The sequence below is a fragment of the Ambystoma mexicanum genome, chromosome 7p (assembly GCF_040938575.1).
Source record: "Ambystoma mexicanum isolate Mex_15411 chromosome 7p, UKY_AmexF1_1, whole genome shotgun sequence".
NCBI lineage: Eukaryota > Metazoa > Chordata > Amphibia > Caudata > Ambystomatidae > Ambystoma > Ambystoma mexicanum.
In genome coordinates, this window is record NC_090939.1 from 493,021,253 (window position 1) to 493,048,277 (window position 27,025).

General features: G+C 45.5%; 1 protein-coding gene across 10 annotated transcripts in view; it reads left to right on the top strand.

Moving 5' to 3' along the window:
• Positions 1–27,025, top strand: part of CASK (calcium/calmodulin dependent serine protein kinase) — a 2,777,982-nt gene that overhangs the window by 1,665,301 nt on the left and 1,085,656 nt on the right. For 7 of the 10 annotated variants that reach the window (XM_069636511.1, XM_069636508.1, XM_069636509.1 and 4 more), the window contains exon 11: positions 5,344–5,361. The exons of the other annotated variants lie outside the window; for them this stretch is intronic. In XM_069636511.1, coding sequence (XP_069492612.1) covers positions 5,344–5,361 — 18 coding nt within the window. The remainder of the gene's footprint in view (positions 1–5,343; positions 5,362–27,025) is intronic. 10 annotated transcript variants of the gene reach the window in all.

Genomic DNA, 27,025 nt, shown 5'->3' on the forward strand with positions numbered 1-27,025 from the left:
GCCAGGCTCATAGGGAGAGTCAGTCCTGGCGCCATAGGCGCCAGGCTCATAGAGTAGAGCTTACCTGATGCAGACCATGCTGCAAGCTTACCTGATGCAGACCATGCTGCAAGAGCTCGATGCCAAATGAGGCTTTGAAGGGACTATTTTACCTAGGGACTATTTCTTACTCGGGCGGGGCTGGGGAGGAATACTTACCTGGGACTACTTTGGAGGCTATTTAAACCACGCCCAAAGAGCAGCACATGCTTCGTGTTATTCTGCATCCAGCAGCGTAACGCTCACCGTGCCTGCAAGTCTGCATCCAGCCTTCTGCCACGTCCGCCTCGAGTTTGGAGCTCCTAGAAAAAGGGAGAAAGAAGGAGAAAAGGTTAGAACAAGAGCAATACCTTTGATCCTTACCTGAATTCCCGATCCATCGCGCCTTCGAGCTGGAAGAAAGAAGTTATTTTATGCGCGTCGCCTCGCCTGCTGCAGCGCCGCACTGAACTCACTGACCTTTGCAGCATCTTCACATTCCACCACATCCTCCTGCATGTTTCCGCCGCATTCCGGCACCTAAGGAGTAGACAAGAACAGCAAGGTGAGCCAAGGGAATACACAGAGGAATATTAGTAACCCCCCATAGACATACCTGATTTTACCACCGGGGGTACTATTCCTCTTCACGGGTCGGCGCAGCTTCCACTGCATCTTTGCCGAACCCCGGTTCCTAAGGGGAAACAAAAGGACAGCAAGGTGAAACAAAGGGACTATCAAGGGGAACCCTCCTCACCACATTAGACTTACCTGATTTTACCGCTGAGGTATTATTCCCTGAGACTTCATACTTTCTCTCAGTGCCTGAATAAGGGAGAAAGTAACAGGTTACATATTGACATTATTTATCGAACTGTGTTGGAAATACAAATCCTTACCAGAAAATTACCGGTTGCCATGAGGAACTCTTCACTAGGGTCAAGCTGCAATCTGCAAGGAATCGGACAAGAGTGAAAGTCAGGCATTTGAACTCTTACGAACTACATACTTTTCGGAGTCAATATTGTTCTGGAAATCACCAATTCCTTCGAGCCAGTGAAGCAACTGGTTATCAACGCGCCCCTGCGCTCAATGCAGGATGGAGAGCTCATCTTTTCAAACCATCAGGTGAGACTATAAGTGGGGACATCAAAGGTGATCCGAGGGGAGTACAGCAGGGGCGTGGGGGGGATTTACACTCAACTCCACTGGTGGTTAATTCCCTTTCTCCATTTGCAGAAGAGTATTCCTACAGGCCAAGCAAACTAAGCTAGATGGGCCAGTCCAGTCCGTCATCTCGGCCCTACGGGTCACATTGGTGGAGACCGCAGCTGTCCAGTTCAGATTGATGCCTCTGTGGGAGCCAGGTGACCGTAACATCGGGTCCTAGCTCTCTTCCAGGGTTTAGCGTTATGATCCCGTTTTGGCGTGGTGCTGGAAGGCTCCGGCTGTGTCCCCTCAGGGCCATTCCTCCCCCTACTTTCGAGCCTCCGTTTGCTCTTGTGCCACCCACAGGTATTTAGATTGCGGTCCAGGTGTAAGTGCCGCTCTCTCCCCCTTCTGCTTAGAGTTCTATTCCGGCTTAATTGTCCTACTGTGTCTCACCTTTCTTACTGTTCTTTGTGCCGGTCCTGTCCCTTTAGCTTTGGGTGTTGTGCTAATTTCTGCACGCTTCGGATCCCTTAGCATTCGTTGCTGTGTTTCCCTTAGGGCTGAGTTGCTATATCCACCCGCTTACCGGAACTCCTTGAGCTCGGACGCCTCTTTACTCTGGTGCCCTGGGCTTACTCCGACTCGATAATGCTCCATTGCGCATGGGCCCGGCCAGGCTTCAGGCAGATTCACTGTGTTCCATCTGCCTGCCAGTTGGGGAGAGGTGGTCCGCTGTGCACTCCGGTGGGTGGGCAAATCCACTGTCTATGGCACCGCCTTTGCGCAGTCCTGGGGGTAGGGCGCCCTACCTCTGTAGCTTCAGCGAACGGGGTTCCTGTCCTCTGTGTTCACCCCCACTCCCGGGGTGCGTATCTGCAGGTTGCCGGAGCTTGTATTATTCTCCCCTCCCGTCATCCCACCCCCTGCCCCCCCACGGCCACCACAGTCTCCGTCAGCTCTGGACCAACCAGTGGGCACTGCCAGCAGGATACGGTCTACCGGCGAAGGCACTTCCACGTCCGGAGGGGGGGGAGCTGCGCGAGGGGCTCCCCTTGTATGGGTTGCAACTTGTGTGGGCTCCGTTCTGCGTCTCACTGTGTTTTCACCTCACTCTGTAGGCTCCGAGTGGCAGCGGTCTAGTCTACCGCCCTCCACTGGAGGAAGTTTGTGCCCGCGTGAGGACCTTCTGCGCTCCGCATTTCTTGGCCTTACGGTGCGCCTTAGGCACTTTCGTTAGCTCCGAGCTGACTGCTTCCCTTGTTCTGGGTACGGTGTGTTTACAAAGACGCTTAGTTTTGTTTCGTTTTCTGCTCTTGAGACCTGCAAATTTCTCCTTTTAGTTGCTGCCTGCACGGAGGACCCGAGGTGTGCGTCCTCACAGTCCGACAGCCATCTTGGAATCTCCCTCTACCACAATGTTTTACCTGAACAAGCAGAGTGGCACCCGTTCCCCCCCCCTCCCCTGCATGGAGGCAGTAGCTATCTGGGAACTCAACTTGTTCCCCTCTTTCCGCTTGGAGTGCTACAAAATGACTGAGTTCACAGCTGGTGGTTTACAAAATAAAATTAAACAACCTCCTGTGCTTTCCTCTGACCGCTTCACCACCACATTGCTCTTCTAGCCCAACATCAGCTTCACTTCCAAAACATGATCATCCAGTTTAGAACTTAATTTAAGGGCTTTGAATTTGACAGAAAACACTAGATATTGTAATAAGAGACCAATCAGGTGTTTCTCTTGGCTAAATGAAAAATCTTTTGTGCCCAATTATTGTTACTAATTTCTTAACTAAAAAGAAATCTAATTGAGAAGTGAAGAATGTATGAGCGCTCCGGAGTCGTCGTTATTGATGTTTAAGCAAGTTCCTCTTTTGGTTAGTTCTTTACACTGGTAATTATGAGCACGGGGTGGCATGGTTTTACTTGGGCATAGGATTTCAGGTCACAATGCATTGAAATGTATTGTCACTGCTACTATAAAATATTGGGACAAACTTTTACAAGCTGTCTTTACTTTTAGTGGTGAGTGCTTTGTTTTCAGCGGATTGTGCTACAGTCCTGGTGTGACCCACACTGTCCACTCATCTAATATTCTGGTTGTGCCTAGCAGTCCTGACTCAGCCTTAGCCTGTCAAGGACTAGCTTAGCACACGTATGTTATTCCAACCAACAAAGTACCCAAAAATCATCTCTATGATAGCTCAAACCTGAGCAGTTATCAAACCCCAGTTCTGTGGTTGGAGAAAATGACCCATGGCTTTGTTCTATCAATTCCCACCTAAGTAGTTGGGATGTTCCACTGAACATTTTCTGCTAGGAGACAACGAAAAGTACTGATGTCACTGCCCACAAAATGCAGTGCAATAAAAAAAAAAACATACTTTTGTGTTAAGTATTCCAGGAGCACTGAGAATCCCTTCTAATCTTTTTGGATTTGTGTTATATTTGTAGAAGGCAAGTATGATATCCTAATAGTATAAACACTTTTTCACATAACGCTTACTGTATATGAACTAGTGTGTGGCCCCAACGTTATTATATTTACAGTACATTGAAGTCAGGGTCACAGCGATGTTTTACTTGACTTCATATGATACATAAACTTGCTTGGTCGCGAAGGGCTTTTGTATTTGCGATGATCTCTCAGCTGTTTATTTATATTGCCACAATTCAACTTTTTCTGTAAACACTGCATTGCTAGCATGGTGAGAATAGCTGTCAATATTGAAGGGAATATAATGTTCTTAGTATATCGTGTCTTATGAAACTGTGATAATAGCACGTCCTAAAGCAGGGGACAATGCGTTTCATGCAGAAAGTTTCAACTTCTGAAGCTCTATTTTTATTTTGCTTTTTTTAAAGTTAAACCGTGATAGTTGGGAGCATTGAATGAAATAAACTGCATCAATGAATGCCATATGTTATTTTGTAAATTTGAGAAATTAAAACCTGATGAACTGACAAGTGTATATGAGAGTCCACAACAATTATCCAAATTGTGCAAACACTACTTGGCTTTTTACGAAAAATTAGAGAACTTTGAAATGTACACAGTCCAATTCGTCACACTTAACAAAAGACTGCTCAAGGACGAAAAAGGGAGAGTAATCCAGTGAAATGGTCAAAATGTAATACAGTGAAAGGGGAAGATGCAAAGAAAGGGAGGTCTCAAAGAGATGGTGAAGAGAAAGGTAGCAGTGAAAGGGAATGTCTCTTTGGTCTAAGTGAGGGGTTTGCAACCTTTTGCTCTCCATATTTGTTGGACTACAGCTGCTATTGGCCTTAGCCAGCAAGGCCAATGGGAAGAGATCTACGAGTCATAATCGAAAACATCTGAAAAGCCAAAGGTTGAAGAGCTGCAACAGGTGGTAGAAGAGAAAGTGGAGAATGAGGAGGGTGGTGGAAAGTAGCAAACAGTTGGAGAAAGATGGAAGAACCTGGAATGAGGAGCGGGTAAAGAAAATTAAAAAGAGAAAGTGGAGAGCAAGAGAGAGAAAAAGGGAAGACTATGTGATACATGAATAAGGAAGGGGTATGGGAAGACAGTGGATAAGTGAAAGGCGGAGAAAATTAAAGTAGGAGAGAAATAGAGAATGCTAAACAGCAGGATTGGCAGTAGAGAAAGGGGACTGACTAGTCTGGAGTGAAATGGAGAAAACACTTAAAGGAAGAAAAAAGTTGGATGCATGACTAAAGGGGAAAAAGCTCATTAGTGGAGTAAAGGAGGGGAAGGAGAGAACGGGGAAGGAGAGAACATCAATATGGGAATTGGCTAAAGGAGGAGAGAAAAATGCAGATGGATTTTGAAAAGGTGACAAATGAAAACATTTGAGAAAGGGAGATGAGGAATGGATATACTGGAAGCTGTTAAAAAGGAAAGCAAATTGATGGTTGTAAAATAGACACTGACAATGGTGCAGAAAAAGTAGGGCGACTCGCAAGCATGAAGGAGTTTTGGATCTGAAGTTAGTTTTTAGCAGTAAAACTAATCTCCTTGTTCAGCTGCTAATCGTAGATTGGAAATACTAGCTACAATTTTAAAACCAATGCACATCTATAGTGCAAATGTTATGTCAGTGTGCTAATGTAGTTGGTGCATAGCTGCAGATTTGTTTTACCCATTTGTTCTTATACAATTCTCCTCTGTTTGTTCAAACGCTGCCTTCCTACTAGGACTACTAGCAGCAGAAAGTAGGTATCCCTTTTATTTTCCTTTTAGACTTTCAACTAGAATTGTATGTTGCATGTTTGTAAAGAGTTCCTTAAATACGTTTGTATTACTATGCAGAAATCTCACCCATGCACAATTTCTCATACATTGAAAATCAATACTGTGCTAATTGTGGTGCTTTTTAAAAAAGAAAAAAGCTAATAGTATTATAATGATGCAATTTATAATTTTTTATATTTATTTTGTTGAAAATAATAGTTTTTAAAATTACATGTCATTTCAATGTTCTGCTTCTAAGAGGTTCATGCTGTGTTAAAATGACTTGGTGGCTTGTTGATGTATGTGGTGTTCACATTCTAAACTCCATTACTCATTTGTATTTACATACACATGTTTAGGTATATGATAAGTATTACTACAACCATCGGCTCTCCAGATGTTTTGGACTGACTGCCATGATCCCTCACCATTGAGTATACTGACTAAGTCTGATGGAAGTTGTAGTCCAAAACATCTAGAGAACCAAAGGTTGCAGATCTCTGCCATAAACCATGCAGATGGTAGTAGTTTCACAGTAGGAACTACTCTGCAGCGAATGCGGAGTACAGTATGCCTAACTCCTGCCGAGGAACCCATGGTTTTAATCATGTGACAGTATTGAGGAAATCTTCCTTTCAGCAAAAACAATAAACTTACCTCAAAGTAAGCATGAACGCTCCCAAATCCAGGAGTTCAGATCCTGAACGAGCGAATACTTCCCTACCCAGAATACATTGGTTCTAATAGATCGCGTCCCGTCCCCTTTTCTCCATCCTTGTGTGCGTCCCCCAACATGGGGACGGTGCCGGAACTTTTGGCAGCGAAAAATGAACTTCCCCTTTAAATTTAGTATAGCACGCGGGGGGGAGGCCTCGGGTGTGAGAAATCCCCTCTGAGGCCCCGCCGGCTGGCACATCACGTCATTCCCTTTTTCTGCACAGATGTTGTCTGACCTGGCAGCCAGCGCAGAGACCTTTAGTAGCTTTCTGATTGCTCCCTGTTTTGTCATTTTTCACTTCAATACGGTGCCTCACCTCCCGGCGTATGTCGTTCGCAGGAGGAGTCACAAGGTGTGCCTCTTGCGACCGCTCCTTCCCGGCCTCGGACCCACATGCATTCGGTCTAGAGTGTTTGGGGCCAGACCACCGCTGGGACTCATGTGCGGGCGTGCAGCGCTCTCGGTCACAGGACATTGAAGAATCGTTTGTTGTGGTGGAGGGAGATCTTCAATGCTTCTCCCCCTCTCCACCTTAAGGACTTCGTCTCAGGGACCTCTCGTCAAGACAAGGTAGGAACTCTGTTCAGCACGGCTTCACAGTGCAGAGACTCCTTCCCTGAGATTCCCACAGATCGGGGTTCCTTGCATTCAGGTTCTGGCAGGCCTCTAAGGCTACCAGCTCCCGTGCTGAAGGGTCCGGGGGCTCTTCTGGACGGTCCAGGGACAGACCTGAGGCGTCCCAGTCTACCGGCTTTCAGGCTGAGGGGTCCAGGAGCCCAAACAGGTTGTCCTCGGATGGACGATCATCCTTGTCCTCTTCTTCTACCCCATGGGGTAAGGGATCATCGAGTGCCAACTCCAAGAGTCGTTCCTCGGCTAGATCCAGCATGGGTACCAGCACAGGTACCGAGGACTCCCAGTCTACCGTAGCTCGCTCTGAGGCAGTCATCCAGGGCGTTTCGACTACCGGCACAGTGCCTACCAGACGGCTCTCTGAGGTCAACGTTTCTGCTTCAGGCACAAGGCACCAAGCTGTATCCTCTCGCGCCTGAGGCCTATCTGGGCTCAGGGCTCTCGTGCCCAAGGCGTGGTGCAAGGCTTAAAAATGGTGGAGCGGCACGTGCTGGTGCCTGCAAGTCAGACGGCCATCTTGGATCTGGTTCAAGGCCTGCCACTGCTTGCGCCCCTCAAGTGAGCTTTGCAGGGCGATGCCAGCCCCTTTCCTTATGGAAGCGGCAGTGGATCCTATGGTGCATGGTTTTGGTCCCCGAAGGGGTATGTGTACCCATCACAACCCTACAGCTTCATGCACTAGGCGCCTCAACACTTTGAACAAGAGCTGAGGCCCAGCACCCCAGAAGGCAGGGCTCCTAGGGACCCGGTGTTAGGGAGGATTCTCATTTATGGCTAATTTCCCTCTCCTAGTGAGTCCCCCAGCAGCTTTGCTGGACTTCTGGAGTTTATTTTCTTTCCACTTGGTAAGAGTGTGAGCTTTTCCCACACTCTTACCTATGTTTTGCCATGTGTATTTCTCTGTTTTTATGATTGTGGACTCTGAAGTACACCACTTCAGTAGCCCCCTTCTTTCTGTGTGTCACACAGCACCTTCAGTGCCATGGCACAGGGTTGTCTTTGAGACTTCCCCCAACTCCATTTCTGAGGCTGACTACAGTCCCCCAGAAAAGGGTAAAGTTGCCATTAACTTTACTTGGTCAATCTACCACAGATCCAGTACACCCCACCTTCCATGTAGTACTGGAAAGGGTTAATTCATATCCCTTTCTGTACCTCCTAGAGCATTGTTTCGCTCTTTTAACATTTAGACTTGGCTGGTGGCAGTAGTATCTGCCCTAACTTTTGTACCGCGATTATATTAGATAAACGTGGTATTGTTCTTGGCTATTATATTAGCCTCGATCATAAACCCGCTGGACCAAATATAGTCTTTACCGGTTGGGTTTATTCACCATTTCTTTTTGTTAAAGTCCTTCTTGTGTTTTACTTTGCGCGGCAAACTAGGTTCGCCTTCTTTGTTCACCGTCTTTTGGCGGGCTTCTGCTCAGAAGCCCTCCACCAGGCGCCTGGGTGTCTAGGTGGGCTGAATGTGAGGTAGGGGTGTAGTCACCCCCTGCACAGGGTATCCTAGGAAACCCAAGTCGCACTTTGCCATGATTGGCTGAGGTGGTTGTCCGGGCTGGACAACCTCCCTGCTGGGGGATTGACAGCCAGGCTGTGTGAATGGGGGTTTTGCGCATAAAAGGCAGGTATCTTGGGCTAGAAGTCAGAGAGTCGCCACTGGAACTACAAGGAACCGAAGAGAAGCGGAGAGAACGACGGCTGCTGCAACTATCCTGTCCCGGTGAAGCCCTGCTGCAGTCCTGAGCTTTCTACCCTTCAATGACTAAGAGGAGATCCAGTCCGGAGTCTTCTTCCCTTGAGCCTGGTGGGGATAACCAGCTCATCTTCCACAGCCAGAGGATCCTCTTCCTTGGTTGAAATCGCTGCACACAGCTGTAGTGGTCCAGATAGCCAAAAACTTGTATTGCCACCTGTAGTCTTAATTGTGTATAGTGGTCCTTAAGGGCACTGCACAGGATTCTGCCTAACACACGGCAGCTAGTGAGGACTGCTTCTGCAAACGCTTCCACTTCCTCATGCGTTCCCCTCAGATGAAGAGGCTCCTGAAGGACATTGTGACAGACGTTCTCCCCCAGGTGGTGCAGCCTCGCCCCCCCCTCCCCTGGGGACTCCTGTTCCTCTGGCTCTCCTGGTCCAGTCCCTCCTCCGGTTCTGGCCCTACCGGTCATGCTGACCCCTCCACCTCCTGTACCATGAACACCTCCCCCTCAACAGCCGTTGGACTGGTTTGTGTCTCCGGACCTGTGTCCCAGGGCCCGGATACCCCTTGGCCTGTGAAAAAGGGGCTGGTGGGGTGATGAGGATGACGCCCAGGACAATGAGCTCTCGGCATTCGTTAATGCCTGTCAGGACTGCCTTCAGGGCGTGGCAGATTTCTTTGGGGTACCTCTTTTTGAGGAAGCCCCCCAGGAGTAGGGTGTGCTTGCAGAGGTCTTGAGGAAACGCACCACGACTGGTCTGGCATTCCACTCCAGAAGAATGTGCTGCAGGTGGTGCACAGGGTCTAGCAGAAGCCCATGACCAACGGCCATATGAACAAGAAGTTGGACAGCAGGTTTAGGCTGACGGACGGGGAACCAATCCTCCTTCCCTCCCTAATGCAGCCTCATTCCTCTGTGGTGGCTGCAGGTGGGAGGCAAGGAGGATTGGTTTTTCGTCCGTCAGCCGCAACCTCCATTCACACGCCAAGTCCTTGGCCATCCTGACAAAGCCGGGTCAGAAATCCTTCCCTCATTCCCAGTGTAGGACCAAGTTCAAACACCAAACCTTCTCTGGCTTCAAGGGATTTAGAAGCTGCGGTACAGGGAGGCTTGACAGGTTGCTGAGCGACAACAGAAGGAAGCAGCAGAGGACGTTGCACCGGTTTTTCTGTCCCCCCCCCCCCCCAGCCTCTGACACCAAGAAGCGGTGACATCAAGGTCGAGGAACACTGCTCGCTTTTGGGGGAGCCGTTTGGCTCTGTTCCAGGATACTTGGAAGTGTCTTTTCAGCAATCCGTGGATCCTATCCGTAGTCTTCACAGGCTTCAGCCTTCCTCTTCCTCAGCCTCTACCATCCTTTGTTCCTATTTGTCCAATCAGGTCCCTGGCTCTTTTTCGGGAGGTCCTTTAGCTGTTGGAGATGCTGGTGAAAGAACCGGTTCCTCTTGTAGACGGGGGCTTTGGTTACTATTAACAACCAGGTTGGCCTTAGGGTAGTCGTGGACCTGCCATTTCTAAATCTGTCCTTTCTGCTGGAACACTTCAAGATGATTACTTCTGCACACATAGCAGAGTCTCTGTGTGCAGGGAACTGGGTGTGTTCCCTGGACCTCAAGGATGCTTACCTACATGTACCCATCTATCAACTGCATCAGAGGTTTCTAAGGTTCACGATTATGTTGTACCACTTACAGTACAAAGTGCTGCCCTACGGCCTGAACTCGGTCCCTTGTGTCTTCTCAAAGTTGATGAATGCAGTGGCGGGCCTTCTCCGCTTGGAGGCCCATCATCTATCAAAATACAACTATGAGATCAGGAAATAAGCAGTATCCACAGATGTCAAAAACCAGAAGGAAATTAGTGTATTTCTCAAAGCAAATGAAGACACAATTAGCAAAACACTTGAGAACAATAATATAAGTGAAATCAATTTTATTCAATAAATCTTAAAAGACCAACAGGCGGTTAACACAATTAACACACAATATATACACAATTACAGAGACAATTCAAAATCAACATTTAAATGCCAAGAAAGTCAAAGATAAACCATGAATGTAAAGAATCACTATAAAGTGCAGTAGTGACTCTTGTCTAGTCCATTGTAGACAAGTTCTTAAATAAGCTAGGGTCTGTGAACTAATCTCAGATCTCCAAATAAGAGATTTCTTAAATGTATTGCTCAAAACAGTTCATAGATATGCCAATAGGATATTACCAAGGCTAACGCTCAACATGTTTCCGTTCTAACATCAATTAATGGATGAACCTTCCTCAGGAGCTGGTAATATGGGTCCCACTATGATTGAGGGTTTCAAGGATTCATAACCCCCTCGCTTTTCATTAGAAACTGAGGTTGTTTCTTTGTCCAAACTTCAGGTTTTCGCACTGCGAGATACTGGCAAACAAAAAAAGGTAGCTATGAATGCTATTGGTTTTATAGACAGGGGTACGAGTGGTTGACTTCTCCTAAAAAAACATAAATAGGGTACCAATTCCTAAAAAGGGAAGTGCATTTGTGAACACATCAGAAGATAGTGTTCAAGACTTCAAAGAGGTTTCTTAGGTAATGTAGCAATAGACTGTGCCAATACTCATGGTAAATCCTAACATGATTACCTAATTTACAAACAACTTCTTTTGTAGTTGAAGTATTTGATCTCCATGGGACAATTAAATCTGGGCAATCTCCAGGATGGTGGAGCGGGTGTTGCTACAGAGAGTATAGACTATAAACAAGAAGTATTTGCTGGCTCCCAATGAGTAGATGTCTACAGAAAGACACACAATTTAAATGTGGTAAAACCGGTCACCTTGACGAATTGGCTAGAGCGACGCAGCAATTACTGAAAGCAGAATAACTCTGCAAGTCTAAAAGTTCTGCTCTATTTAGAGAAAACAAGGAGATGGTGTAAGTTCAAAGACACTGTCAAATACAAATCTTTATTTACAGGCTCAAGTCATTAGGACTAACCACGAAGCTAGAAACACAGAACATGCCACAGGCATCTTTGACTCTTTCGGATAAGTGGCGTGTGAGTTGCTAGGCGACCAGTTAGTTGGTTTCATACAATTTTGAGGGTCCTTCTGCTATGAATAAAAAATCTAATATAAGGATGTGCTCTAAATTAACAGATGTCAATAAAAAGGATACCAGGCTAAAAGAGTTATCCATTAGAGACACCCGACTCGTATAGTTGGCAGATTAGTAAAACTCTGACTAAGCCATTCGTGGCTGGCGACTTCTGATAGAAAACAAATAAGCACTCGCCTCATACGAAGAATTGTAATAGGCTGTGTAAACAATACCTAGCTCTATCGCAGGCTTACCCGGTGTCTCGTGTGCCAGATTCTCACCAGCTAGTTTGCATTCTGTTCTGTCCGCGGTGAGAGAAGCCATCGCTGCTAGGCAACCTCTTTAAATAACAGCCCGTGTAATCCTACTCTTGTGCGTTGCCGGCGGCCATCTTAGACAGATGTAAGCTTAATGTTACGAGGATTAGAGCGGCTCAGTAACTTGAAATAAAAACTGATTCGAGTTATTGAGCAAGGCAAAAGTGTTATTTTTAAAATAGAGGTACAATATAGTTTAAGAGCAGTTTTAATGAGTGGTAGGTGGACTGTTTAATAAGTATGTACTCCAATATCTAAAATAAGTGTTCCGCTAGAGCAGACCTGAAGGACTTGTCCTTGATGTTAGGCAGAATTACATGCAGTACCCTTTGGGAACACTACACTCAATTAAGACTAAAAGTGACAGTACAATTTCACCTTTGGTACAATCCTGTACTACACAGTTATAGTGGTAGCAGTAGTGGAGCAGCCAGACTTATCTCAAGAGTAAGTGAGCAGTACAAGTGTTTACACAAGGGACAGCAATTACTATGGTTCAGGCAAACACTGACTCAAGGTTTCTAAGTAAAAGAATATATATTTATTCACTAAACATTTGTATAACATTTCACTATTATAAGCAAGATAAAAAACACAATCTAAAATACACCACACCACTTTCCTTATATTCTAGACAAGTTAGGCTCACAAAAGTGGAGCAAAATGGCACTCCAGCAATTTAAAAGGGAGGGAAAGACAAAGTTATTAGAAATTAGGCAAAACCAACAGGTAAGTAAGCAGGGCAACTGAACAAGAGACTACAAGGGTAAAATCAGATAGAAAAGGCATAGGGCCAAAGTCAATGGTTCAAAAGTCTTTTGCTCAAGATAATATGTTCAGTGTAGTTCGCAGTGAAGTTCGTGGCACAGATTCTGGACGAGGTTGGTCGGTAGAAAAGTTAGGTAAAAGAAAAGAGAAGGACAAGCCCTCGGATTGGAGAAAGATTTCAATCACCTTCACCGCGGCTGAGTGAAACGCACTACCGGATTTGCACAGTACCTTAAAACGGAGAGAGAGCTGTAGCTGAGGCGGACGTTCCTGGTGGTTCCTGAAGCGACTGTCGGACTGACAAGAAGTAGGAAGACTGGAGGATCCTGCGCCACCCCAGGAAGAAACCAGCAGCAGAGCAAAACGATAAAACCCAAGCAGGGTCTGACCTTCTTGGCTATCCAGCCCACTGTAGCTCGGTACAGCGAATTCGACCGGAGGAGGAGTCCTGGCTTGCAGTTTGGGTGAACTGGTTGGTCCCACCAGCTCAAGGGAAGAAGTTTCCTGGAGGATCTTCTCTGTCGTCGGATTTGGAGATTCGGACCTGCAGCAGGGCTTCAGCGGGCGCTTCAGTCGTTGTAGGGGCCAGTCCCCTTAGCCAATCAGACAAGAGTGCGATTTGGGTTGCTAAGGCAACCCATGGCAGGGGTCCGAAGATCCCTCCCTCACATCCTGCCCCGCTAGACTATCAGGCGCCTTAAGGAGGGCTTCTGTGCAGAAGCCTGCGAAAAGACAGCAAACAAAGGAATCATCCCCAGTTTGGCGCGTAGAGTAAAACACGAGAAAGACTTTAACAAAAAGAAATGGCGAATTAACCCAGCCGGAACCAAAATAAAATGTATTTGGTCAGGCGGGTTTATGTTCGAGGCTACCATAATAGCTTAAAACAATAACACGTTTATATAGTTTAATCGCGGTAGAAAGGTTCGGGTAGATACGACTGCCACCAGCCAAGTTTTAACGTTAAGGGAGCAAAACAAGGCTCCAAGAGGCACAGATAGGAGTTAACCCTTTCCAGTACTCCATGTAAGATGGGGTGTACTGGGTCTGTAATGTAAAGTGACTATATAAAGTTAATGGCAACTTTACCTGTTTCTGGGGGACAGTAGTCAGCCCCAGAAGAATGGAGTCAGAGGGGAGTCTCAAAGACAACCCAGTGTCACTGCCCTGAAGGTGCTGTGTAACACACATAAAACGTGGTGCACTTGGAGTAGGTGAGGCTCCAGTTCCCAAGATCACACAAAGTGAAAACACACATCGCAAAACACATGTAAGGGTGGGGAAAAGGCTTACACTCTTACCAGGTGAAAAATTAAACCCTAGAAATCCAAAGCTGCTGAGGGACTCATTAGGTAAGGGGAATCGGCCATTTATTGAGAATTCTCCCTATCACTTGTTTAAAAATTAGTTGTAAATAGTTAGAAGCCACAGTGTTGATTCAGAGCAAATCTCTGGTGGCTCATAGGAATATGTAGTATGAAGCCTCGGAATTGCCTGTGATAATAACATGCTGCTATAGTAAAAATGCGCGCGTTCATAAACAATTGACATTATCTTACGAGGCTCATAAAGTTATAAGATCATGTCATAAGAATGCTTGTAATAATGACATGCTTCTATTATCAGAACATTGACAAAGGATCGAAAGGGTTCAACAAAAAAGTACAGGGTGTATTGAATGATCACATTGTCAAGTAATTGATTGAGGACCTACAGTAGCTCACTAACTGGTGCACTTAGGCTTTGTTTGAATTATTTTGATGAGACAGGACTCCACAAGGCTATAGAAATCCATTAATTTAATTTTGTGCCTTTCAATGGCTTCATTAATGCCATTGCTATCCTTTTTAGTTAGGAAGATGAACTCCTGTTACCGTCTGAACTATTTTTCTTCCTTTATTTTAAGATTCTGTCCTTTTATTGTCTGCAGGACTGTCCGTTTGAAGACTTCCAAGCTGTGGTTGAGAGCTTTGAAATGTTTGACCATTTGTGGCTGCTCGATTTTATTTTTAAGGCAATTCCTATGTTCGAAAATTCTGGTCTTGATTTTTTGTTTGGACTTACCTATATACTTAAGGTCACAAGGACAAGTGATAACTAAGGTAGCTAACATGCTCAGTGTTACAATACAAGAAGCAATTCTGTCTCTTTTTGACATCTGTGGATACTGCCTATTTCCTGATCTCATAGTTGTATTTTGGGGGCCATCGTCTATAGCCTTATCTGGACGACTGGTGGGTGAGGGCTGGGTCACCCAAAGGGGTGGTGCGCTCCTGCCAGAAATTGGTGGATACCCTTCATCAGCTGGGGTTTTTCCTCAACCAGAGGAAGTCGCAGTTATGCCAGTCTCAGGAGCTGGGCTTCCTAGGGGTGTGTTGGAACACTACCATTCAGTGGGTGTTCCCTACGACCGAGAGGCTTGTGTCCCTCTGCAAGGCAGTGGGGCACTTTCTGGCCAACTCCACCACCTTGGCATGGTGGTTCGAGCACATTCTGGGCCTAATGTTCTCCTGCGTGCTCACAGTGCAGCATGCCCGTCTCAAGATGAGATGCCTCCAGCTTCACCTGGCGGCCAACTAGGATCAGGGGGGCGGGGTCTCAGTCGGACAGGATCCCAATAATACTGCTCCTTTAACCCGACCTTTGCTGGTGGCTGATGGACTGCAATTTCTCAGTGGGGGCCCCCTTTACCCGACTGGAGCCTACCCTGGTGGTGACGACAGACTTCTCTTTTTCGGGCTGGGGGGCTAGTCTGGATGGCTATCGATTCATGAAGCATGGTCAAGGACCGAAGCCTTCCTGCATATCAATCTGCTCAAGCTCAGGGCAGTGGGCCTGTCCCTCAAGGCTTTATTGCCCTTAATGAGGGGACGAGTCGGTTCTGGTCAGGACAGACAATTCTACCATAATGGTTTACCTGAACAAGCAGGGTGGCAACGGTGCCCCCGCCCCTCTCCTGCTCTGCATGGAGGTATTTTCAGTCTGGGAATGGGCCCTGACAGAGAGGATTTGGATTTCTGCAGTCCACCTGCCAGTGGACAGCAATGCAGAAGTGGATCAGCAGAGTTGCTTGGGATTCAACACCTATGGGTGGGAATTGCACAACGACTCCTTGTTGCCCCTATTCAGTGTTGGGGGTTCGCAGACCTGGACTTGTTTGCCTCTCTGCTGAATGCCTGGAGCCCCCAATTTGCCTCATGGGCAGGTTCGGGGCACTGGCAGGTGCCTTCCAGATCCACTGGCATGGCCGCAGGTGTTACGCGTTCCTGCCCACCCCTTTGATCCAGCGAACCCTCTGCAAGTTCCGGGCTTTCGCGGGTTGCAGCCTCATCCTGGTTACCCCCCACTTCAAGACCCTGGTTTTCGGATCTGCTGCAGTTGCGCTCCATGTGTCCTGTCCATCTTCCGATCCCCAGCAGGGGCTTCCTGATGCAGCAGAGCAGAGCAGTGGAGCATCCGGACCAAGCCAATCTGGCCCTGGCGGCCTGCCTCCTGATCAGCCGAGGCTTCAGCATGCTCAATTTTTAGATGACAACTGGGACATCATTCAGCAGACCAGGAAGTCCACCACTCTGTCCCAGTACAAAAGTAAATGGATTAGGTTCTGCCGATGGGCTCGCAACAAGAGTCTGGACCCTGTCTCCTGTCCTCTAGATGATGTTTTGGCTTTTTCAGCGCACCTGGCCTGCTCTGGAGTTCAGGTGGATACTTGCCATCGGGACTTACAAGAATTCCCCTGAGCATGTGTTTTCAGCAGCCAACCCAGTGGTTAAGGCACACCTTAATGGGTAGTATAGGCTTTTTCCTCCGGTGCATAGGCCGCACTTCAGCAAGATGACCTTGTCGTTGTGAAACGTGGTGAAGTGGCTAGCACGAAGTCAAGCCTGCAGCTCACAAACCCTGCGCGCAGAGGTGAGAGCCACCAATAAAACCTTCTTCAGTGTCACCAAGAGGATGTCCACCGAGGCCATTGGCTCAAAAGGCTTGCTTTGCAAAGCTGTCAGAGCCACCATTTCAGCAAACTCTTGATTATAATTCTGGAGTGAGACTGTTGCAACGTGAAAGAAAAGTGAAAAACTGTATGCCATCTCAGGAGATGGCACGTAAGAGCAGATGCCACATACGGGAAACACCTCGCAGCATGCTGCCCCGCCATTACATTTCGCAAACCAGGAGGTTTCGATTGATGTGGTTAATAAACTTCAAGAGCTGAGAAGCCAAGAAAAGGATATTGAGTGTGTGCAAAAAAGGTGTACATTTCTAAAAAGCAGTATACAGCAGAAACAAAAGGTTAACAAACACCATTCATATATCACATACACCACTTCTGCCTCTTAGGAGTTTTTACAAAAGAATAAAACCAGTGACAGCAGTTGGAGTTTGTGAAGATGTCCTGAAGAAGGCTACACAGCAGAGCCTTTGCTCAAGCTACTGAAGCTCCACTGAATAGTTTTTAAAACAAATCTAATTCAACTTTTTAAAAGCAGCATGCACATTCCTATCATGGTGTATTGTCCAAAGTCAAAGAGGAGCAGGAACAATAGAAGTTGGAGCATAGATTCCTCAATGTGCACTACGAAGCTGGGTGCACTATCCCTTGGCCAAAAGAGTGTTGCAGCCACAGGAAGGTGAAGAGAAGCATACTGACAGTAAAGGAAAACAATCTCCCTTGTAGGATAGCGATCCAGCAGTACTGCAATCTCGAATTTGCAGCGTCTTTGGCCCCTCCATAGGTACTGAGCACATTGGAAAGCTCTGCATAAGAGTTGCAGCCATCTGGCACAGTCCATACTAAGGATGGATCCCTGCCTTCCAGAAAGAACCAATAAAGTTCTGTAGAATTTCCAGAATATTCATGGGCAAAGGTGCGTTACTGTGCTGACAAGATAGCAGAATGCTCCCAACTTCTGGCCGGGAGCTAAGATTGTGGATATGCCTTTTGACGGCAAAGACCTCTTTGGGGAAAAAGGTTGATGATAAACTACAGGCCAGCTAAATCGACACTTCCCTGTCTTTGGGTACACTGCAGCAACGCTGGTGGTCCTTTCGTTCACGGAAGCCCTTGTTTTCAATATCCAATTGGGTCTATAGACCAATATATATCAGTCCGGTGACAACTACAGGTGCAACCACACACCGTCTTTTTCACTCCCACACTTTTCCCATTTCCTCACCGAGTGGTCCGGCATCACCACGGACAAATGGGTCCTGTCCTTACTCAAACATTGGTTCACTCTTGAATTTCAAAGCCGACCATCCAATGTTCCTCCAACCCCAAAGGTGGAAAAATATCTTTCAGCTCTATGGCGCAGTTAATGCCCTCCTCCTCAAGGGAGCCATAGAACGCGTTCCTCACACCCAGTGCGGATAAGGCATCTTTTCCAGGTATTTTCCAGTGAGGAATACGTCACACGGTTGGAGGCCGATTCTAGTCCTTAGTCCATTGAACAAATTCATCTGATCTCCGACTATCAGGATGGTTACACTTCAGCACATCCTCACTCAACTTTAGTAAGATTTCTTGTCTTTACTGGACTTGGAGGACACACATTTCAACGTCCGAATCCATCAGCGCCACAGTGACGGGAAGTTCCTCGGGTTCACAGTGGCAAGCCTGCACTATCAATTCAGGGCACTGCCCTTCGGCCTTAAGTCCGCCCCAAGGGCTTTCATCAAATCTCTTCAACCTGGGGCGGCCCACCTTCATCGGGTTCGGGGGCCATCCACTTGTACCTCGACAATTGAGTTAACAGGGTTACGGCAATCCTAGCAAAGACCAACTTATGTCTCACGGAAGCAGACAGGGCCACCTTTTTTCGATAAAATCTCTCCTCAGGATGTCGTCTTCTTGCATCACCTTGATATAGCAAGACTGGCTTTGGATAAGGCCTATTCTGGAGTTCTTGGATGCCTGATGGAATCAAGTCTTTACTAAATGGGGCATGTTGTCACTCACACGTCCCTTCCACTCCATACCCACCAATCTCGTCCAGGGTGCACCATTCCATCCTCGGGCCCATCAGGTCAGTCACCACAATGCACCATTGGAGGACTGAGGAGCGCACACCGACCACTGCCACTACTATAGTCTCTGGTCTCCATCAAGCAAATTGCTGCACATCAACATTCACAAATTGAGAGCAGTGTTGTGGGTTTTGAAGTTCATTCACCTCCATCTCCAGGGGACAGTTGTCCGAGTGATCACGGGCCGCACCACCACCACGTTTCATACACCGAAACAAGTTGGCCCCTGATCAGGACTCCCCTGAATGGAAGCACATGCCCTCTGGAACTGGACCCTGGCACATGAGATGTTCCTGTCCCCCTTTCACCTGCCTGACATCCTCAATTCAATTGCCAACTCCCTAATTAGAGAACTATGCTCCTTCCCGATTCCGATCCTCCACGACCAGCTTGGTCTCATTTTTCCGATGTGGCGTGTTCCAAAGATGGACCTCTTTGCCACAAGAGAGAACGCCAAGTGCAGAGTATTCGCCAGCATGTTCCCCCAAGCCAGAAGGCAGGGGGACGCTTTCACAATTCCATGGACAAACCAGTTTCTCTACACATTCCATCTGTTTCCACTGATCCCCAGGGTCCTGAACACTTTCAGGCAAGAGCAGTGCAAATTGATCCTGGTGACTCCAGCCTGACCGAGACAATTCTGGTTCGCGGAACTCCCAAGTCTCTATTTGGCACCTCCGATCCGTCTACCTGCTGTCTTCTAACTTCCTCTCCAGGGACAGGGAGCAGTCCTGCACCACACTCCGGCGCGCCTCAACCCGACAGGCTGGCTCCTGCTTTCGTAGAATTCTAACATGTACCTATAACATAGGATTGCTTTGATGTTCTGACAACGGCTTGTACACAACCGCCACAGTCTATTGCTGTCATCACAAATGGAGGAGTTTCAAGATTTGTTGTGCTGCCTATTAGGTTGAACACGTTTGCTTCCTCCCTCGGGACATTTTACCATACCTTCTGTCTTTGGTTCACAGGGAACTTTCGCATTCCTCAATTACAGTCCATTTAGCTGCTATTACACCTCACTGTGGCACCCTCGCCTTCTTAAATAATTCCTCAAAGTTCTTTTCCAGGCTTTCCTGCCTGTGTGGATGCTGGCCACAACTTGGAAATTGAATGTTTTTTCCCAACTCATGGGTCCTCCCTTCAAGCCCTTGCGCAATTCAAACGTACAGTTCCTCTCTTGGAAGACTGCTCTTTTGGTCGCCATCACCTCTGCCAAGAGAGTTGGCAAAATCCCAGCTTTATCGTACAGACCACCTTAGCTGGTGCTCTACAAGTCCAAGGTTGTGTAAAGGACGAAACCTATTTTCATGCCTAAAATACCTTTGTCTTTCCATCCTTATGAACTCTTGGTCCTTCCAGTTTTCTTCGCCTTGCCCACTACACTGTCAGAGCGGTCGCTGCATTCACTGGATATCGTGCAGGCATTGAAGTATTATGTTGCTTGTATCAGACAACTGTGCAAGTCCCCCTCAGTTGTTTGTGACCTTCGGTCCCACGGCTGTGGGTAGGGCTGTCCAAATCCTCCATCTCCCACTGGCTGTCGGCCTCTATTTCCTGCTGACAACACATCGCAAACAGGTTTCTTCCTGGTTGGCATACTCCACGTGGTCATTTCTTGTGCTACTGCCTTCCTCTCCGGTATCCCGCTGTTGGATATTTGCAAGGCAGCCATATGGAGGTCTGTCCACAAATTAACGAGATTCTACTGTTTTAATGTCAGGCTTTATCTTCAATCAGGATGTTGTCCGCGGAAGCTGCTGAACCCCCGCAGTCCCCTTTGGATGCTAACCTCTTAACTGGTAACAAACAGTTCAGTTGAGAGCATACCCAATGGAAAGGGGGAAAATGGGACAAAATAATAAACTTCAGGTTTTGCTCAGCTTCTTTATATCTCTTAACCTGTAGATAAAATAACAACAAATAAACTTTAGTCACTAACCTTGCTTTTCCTAGGCTCTGACCTCTCTTTATTGAATTAAGTAAATAAACACGCCACCATACCTGAATATCCTCTATTGATAACTTAGCGGAAGTGTTTGTTTTCTTACTGAAGAAAAAATAGAGTCTCTGATGCTCTTACTAACTTCTTCAATTCAGAATTGGAAAAATGCTATCTTTAGCTCACTCTCTCAGTTCCATGAATTAATCTTTTAGCAGTTCAAATTCCAAAACACACACACGGCCATCTGGAAATGCTAGGTCCGTCTTTTGTGTGAATCTCTAGCTTTAACACAAATTCCAAATATGACACTCTTGCTTCCTCCTTTTAGAATTGTTTGTGCATGTGGAAAGAAAGGAGTGTTCACTAATTGGATCTTTTGCTTGTGTAAAAATATCGCTCTTCAAGGAAGCGTTCACTTGATTAGAGTTATGCGCATGCGTGAAGATATTCCTTTTCCCTCTAAAATGGTGTGCGCATAGGAACAGAAAATAGAATTCAAAAATGGCATATGCGCATGCGTAGATGATCAGTATTTCTCCCTCCTTATTTTTATTTGTTCAAGTAGAAAAGAGGAAATTACTGAGCTCCGGACTCTGATCCTTGAATAGGCAGCTTAATGAGGTACGCGCGCCACGTTAGAATGTTAGTAAATAAATCATAACGTTTCAGGATCGCGTATCTATAACACTGTCACTTGCGCAGACAGTGTAAGATTTCTAGCGCTAGCCCGACGTTAAAAGAAAGCACTGTTACCCTAAGAAGGAACAGTGCTCAATAATTTTTATATGGCTGAAAAAACACACGACGCTGAAAAGATGAACAGGCTTCCACACACCAACCTGCCACGCGCTAAATATGTTGCGCAGTTCATTAAATAAGAGTACTCTTAAAAAAATCCAAAAATAAAGTCTTAAAAGAACAAAACTAACTACTCTTTAAACAAAGAATAAGAAAAGGGGAACTGGTTAATAGATTTATAGAAATATAACTCCTTCTTGAATTTCACAAAGTTCATTTTTAAATTATAAAGTCACTTAACTTGCTTCTTTCTTTTACCGGAACGTTTCTGTCTGACTTCTTAAATTCTCCAACACTTTCCTGATCCAAATAACAAATCCTAGGCACAAGGGCCTAGCTAAAGTTTCTAAATCTTCAGAGCTTCAAACAATAAGACCTTCCTGCTGGGCTGCTGACAATGAAAGGCAGTTTAGAATGTTCTAACAATGCCTTTCTTTTACTTCTGACCAATCACTGATCCTTTTGGAAGTCGCCATTTTGGCTTGGGGAGCACTCCACACTCTGCACTAAAATTTAAGGCCCAAACCATAATTTATGTTAATCATACACTCATTCCACCACATTCAACCAAACCCCATGAAACCTGTCAGTTAACAGGGAGTATACGGAGGAGTCGAGGGTTGTCCAAGCTTTGCAATCTGTTCAAATGAGGTGGGTTTTGGCCTGAAGGTGAGACTGTGACCTGCGCTCTTTTGCATTGTTTGCTTATTTGGCTGGTGCTTTGTAATCTATTCAAACAGCATGAGAATCCATGAAAGACCCAATGCTGGAGAAGAAATAAGTTACTTTCCTGTTACAAATAATAACTGCTTTAATGTTACTGAGGATTCCCAACCTGACGACTGTTAATATTCAAACAGCATGTGACTCTATGAAAGATAACAATGCTGGAGAACAGGAGTTAAAGGTAAGTAACTTATTCCATATGTTGTTCCCTTTCCCCTAAATATTCTAGGAGGGTATAATTTACTATTCCAATTCCAGTTTTAGAACATTTGGGGAAAGTTTGGGATTTTGGAGGCCATTGGGTTTAGCGATACTAAGTACATTGGGGGACACAATAGTGTTTGCTTGATAAATTCCTCCCCTCACCCGTCGACCGCTACATGCAAAACAGAAAGTGGCTACCTTTCTGGAATTAGATTGTGCCCTGACTGAATTTCTACCCAAATACTGACTATAAATCATAACAAGTCATGTGAACGCCTGTTGTTCAACATTCTGTTACTTTTTAAGACAGTGCTGATGTGTGAAATAACACATTTTGGCAATGTGGATCCATTTTGATTGCCTGGTCGTTTTTTCAATAATTCCAAAATGACTTAAAATCATTCCTAGGAAGATCTTAAAAGCTTTGAACCCTTTCTCATTGTGGCCAGCTTGAATTGGCACATGCAAAAAAGTCACATGTTGAGATTTGGACCATCGATTGACTTTTTGAACATCCTCTCAGTAGAGGGCCAGTTATGCAATTCATATCTGTTCCTGATACGTGAAATAAATTTGGTTTGCGTTTTCAGACTATGCATCAAGTTCCCTATATGAATATAGCTTGTCTGATCTGTTTGAAGGAAGTTGATATTTTAATCATTCTTCCTAATAAAGCATGTACTAAAAATAATGTTAACATGTTCCACCCTTCGTGGCTCCTTATTTAGGCACTCATGTTAACTACTGTCACTATTTAGATTGGGGAACTGATAATGTATGTATATTTATTACCGGCCTGGTAACCCGAGGTATATGGTCCTGTAATATGCTAATGGCACTTCATCCGATGAAGGATACATGCTTAGACATTGTTCATCAGTACTGTGGTGAAGACCAGACCACTGCTTTCGAGGTCTTAACAGGTTTGTTTTCAGGGATGTAAAGAATATATTTTGGGACCTATTTGTCTGTACTTCTTGGCAGGAAACAGTAGCCTGACAGAATCTTGATGTTTTGGTACTGGAAGACCTGTTCACACCTGACTTTTTTCTTCCCTCAACTCCTTCTGCTTGAAATGCATGGTAAGAAATTGATCTTAATGCGGGACTACAGCTAGAACAAATCAATTTTCTATTGTTTTCGCATTATACAATACCCCAAATCAGGAAAACCTTGAAAGGTTTACAGAATCTCCTCTGCAAAAAAACGAAAGATATGGATGAATTTGTAGAATTAATTGTTGATGGCAGAGAGGCATCCATTCAGCAATTGCAAGCCATATCGGACAGACACTACAGCAAGAGCCATGACTGGCAATTTCTGCTTGAGATCAAGTGCCTATCTACTTTGCAACATGACCTGCAAGAAAAATCTTTTTCACCCATTTTCAGGGAAAATATCATATAATCTCTTAACAGAGGATGTTCTGTAAAAATGTAAAGTGTCCTTAATTACTGGAACATTTCTGCCTGTTCCACTCAGTCGGGAGATCAGGTTGTCTTCCTCGAGCTTACAAATCTTGTTTGCAGTGTCTGTCTCCACAAGGCCTTACTCTTACTACACCAATAACAAAGCTATCAGGTTTGAGGCCAAGGCAAAGGCGTCTTCTTCCACAATTATTGCTAAAGAAGTTAAAACATGTTTTTGACTCAAACAATGTGATGCATGTATCCCCATTTACAATAGTGATCAAGGTACATACATCTTGGATTGCAGGAAGAGTTTCTCTTTTTCTACCTCATTTGGAAAAAAGATTCTCCATTGTTGGCTTTTGAACATTGTCAGAGGGTTACTCCCTCGCTCCGTTATTCTTCCCGTTTCATCTCCAAAATAAATCACCTGATTTCATTAAAAAAATTACAAAGCTCATCTTTGAGAGCAATAGAGGTAGTTCAAGAAAACATGGCCTTGGGTTCGACTCGCATTACTTCATCATTTAAAAGAATCCGTGCCCTGAAACACATGTTTATGAGCGCAATATAAATAAAATATCATATCAAAGCAGGAAGTATCAAACAAACATTGGATCTTTACGATGTTAACCAATTTCTGCTGATGGAAACATTCCATATGTCAATACTACTTTAAATTTGTGCTGCCCTTCACATGGGAGACTGGATGGCATTAATGCAATCCGGAAACCTATTTCCTTATTCCCATTCTGAAAGAACATTGTCAATTTCTCTAATTCGCTGGAGGGGACGATCGTTCTCTTTAGATGTCTCCTTTACAGCCTCAGTTCAGCACCCAGACTTTTCATAAATATTTTGTCTTTGGTAATGGCACAGTTATATCTCCAGAACATAAATATGCATGACTGATTAACCAGTGTTCCATCTCTTTCAAGTGTTGTTCAGAAAACATGCAACACTGTTCAATTTGGGCTTCTGGGTAAACTAAGTTCTGTCTTCAGTAGTTAGTCTGTCAACTCACTGCAGTAACAAAAAAAGCTTTCCACTGAATAGCAGAATCTCAAACCACAAACAAGCCATTCTGCCTTTTGTGATGTGCAAGACATTAATAGTTTAGATGTTCAAGTGTTTATTGGGTCTAATGAACTCTTCTAGCAAGCCTGAAAAGGAGATCTCTGCAGTGGCATGTGGCTCCTATTTGGACCCAGATCTTGGTTTGGAATGGTTCCAAGCTTATACTGAGGATCCAAGTTCAGGAATCTTTGTTCTATTGTACTCAACAGACCACTCCACCAAACCCTGCAACCTTCAATAACAGCAACAATGTGTTCATCAGAGTAAGTTTGGTAGCTCATTGCCTTCAGATGCAGATACACCACCTTAGGAAACCCCAACACAAAAGTGGACAGTCCTGCAGTTGGAGAAGCTGTGTGACTGCTATTGGAGTCTTTCTACAGTTGCTACATGTGCTACCTGTTAGAGGAGAGGAGGTGCTTATAACCAGCTTCAATAATGCGGAGCGTTCGCGGACAGAGCTGGACAGTCCTGCAGAACTAAGAGCGGTGAGCGCCTCTCCACTTAGTCTACCTAACTGATGCAATCTTGACACTTTGATCTCAGACCAACAATGGCATTAAATGCTAGTTCTGCTATTTCTGTCTTACTAACTGCTGAAACGGAGCCAGTTGGTTTTATACGATCTTTCTCTGGCCCTTGTGATCAACTGCAGCTGCAAAGGGACAGACTAGAGTGCAATGCACATGGGGAGGTAAGCGCTGAACTTGTATGTGTCACTAATCCACAAGTAATAAACAAAGTGGGGGAAATTTTGTCTACAACCTTACCGACCCTCGCACCCTGTGACTTTCGAGGCTAGTCCTATCGCCTACCCCATTCATTGTCGATATTACCGCAAGGACATGCTCGCACATCAATACTTTACAAACTACTGCAACGGCAAGTGAAATGAGTTCACCTCAGACAGAGAACATTGTTAGATAAATCCAGCGATGTGACGTACATGAAATGCTCGTTTAGTCTGTATGACAAAATAAACAAGTGTACAGACACACTTACTGACACATTTACTGAGAGATCGAGCCAGAGCGCGGATGTGGATGCGACGGTGCCGGCTGCCGGTGCTGGCTGACACCGTGGAGATAGAAGGCAGCTCTGCGACTCCGGCCCCCAGTCCTCCTGGGAGCTTGTGAAGTCGGCGGAAGTGGCCTAGTGGAGGCTTCTGCGGCAAAAGGTGGTAGAATGGCCAGCACTCGAGGGGCGGTACCCCCCGCGCTGCTCTGCTTCAATAATGCCCAACCTCAAACACAAGATCAGTGCTATCTTCGCCCCGTGTTCTACGCCCACAGCACCAACATTATACCCTAATGATACGTGCGACACGCAAGTGAAACAAACCCCTCTATTCCACCTACATGAGGTATCATTTCACAAACAATGTGCCGCAAAGTTCTTCGCTAAACCTTTGAATACATGGGAACCCGCGACCCTTAAGCCGCAATGTAATACATCTGCAGGACAAGTCTTCTACCATTCGAGCTGTAAGCAGAAGAAAGTACATACAGCTGAAAGTATGAGTATGACTGACCATCATCAGCAGATCAAGGCCCCTGTGTCAGTATGTAATACCAATGATTTAGAAATTTCAGATCAATTACCCTTAGAAACCTCCAGGACAATGGAGATTAGAGATGACCACGACACTTCCCTTGTAAAAGATGATAAAAACAAGAGCAGCTTAAATCTGAGCTTAGCTTCAGCAAACTGGAATTGGGCGACATCACAATCCACACTGAAGACAAAACACACATTTCCCGAAAATACTACAAATGCTGATCTCCAAGTGAAAAGCACTATTAGCTAGAGATCTCTTGAAACCAGTTAAGTAAGATCTCAAAAGAAACACACATGGATGAAAAAATATGCTCTGAAGATGTGATTCAAGATAATATTATAAATAACCGAGAGTTTGTAATGATCTTGACTTTGACAGCTACATTATGTCCATTCATGAAGCTGTATGAACAGATTGGTGAGCAAATAAAAGACCAGGTGACAGTCCTCGCCATGCTGCACCCGAAAATGATACATGTCGAAGGATTTTTAAGTGGAGTACAACGGAACATAGATACTACTAAAGCTAAAGTATCTTCCTTACTCCACAAAATATTAGACCCTATAATAAAAGAAAAACAAGCGCACAGATTATCACGGACATTTGAGCCTGTTGATTTAAATCTGCACTCCTCATTATCTCAGAGGAATCTGATATCAACTGCTGTGCAAACGGACCTGTTA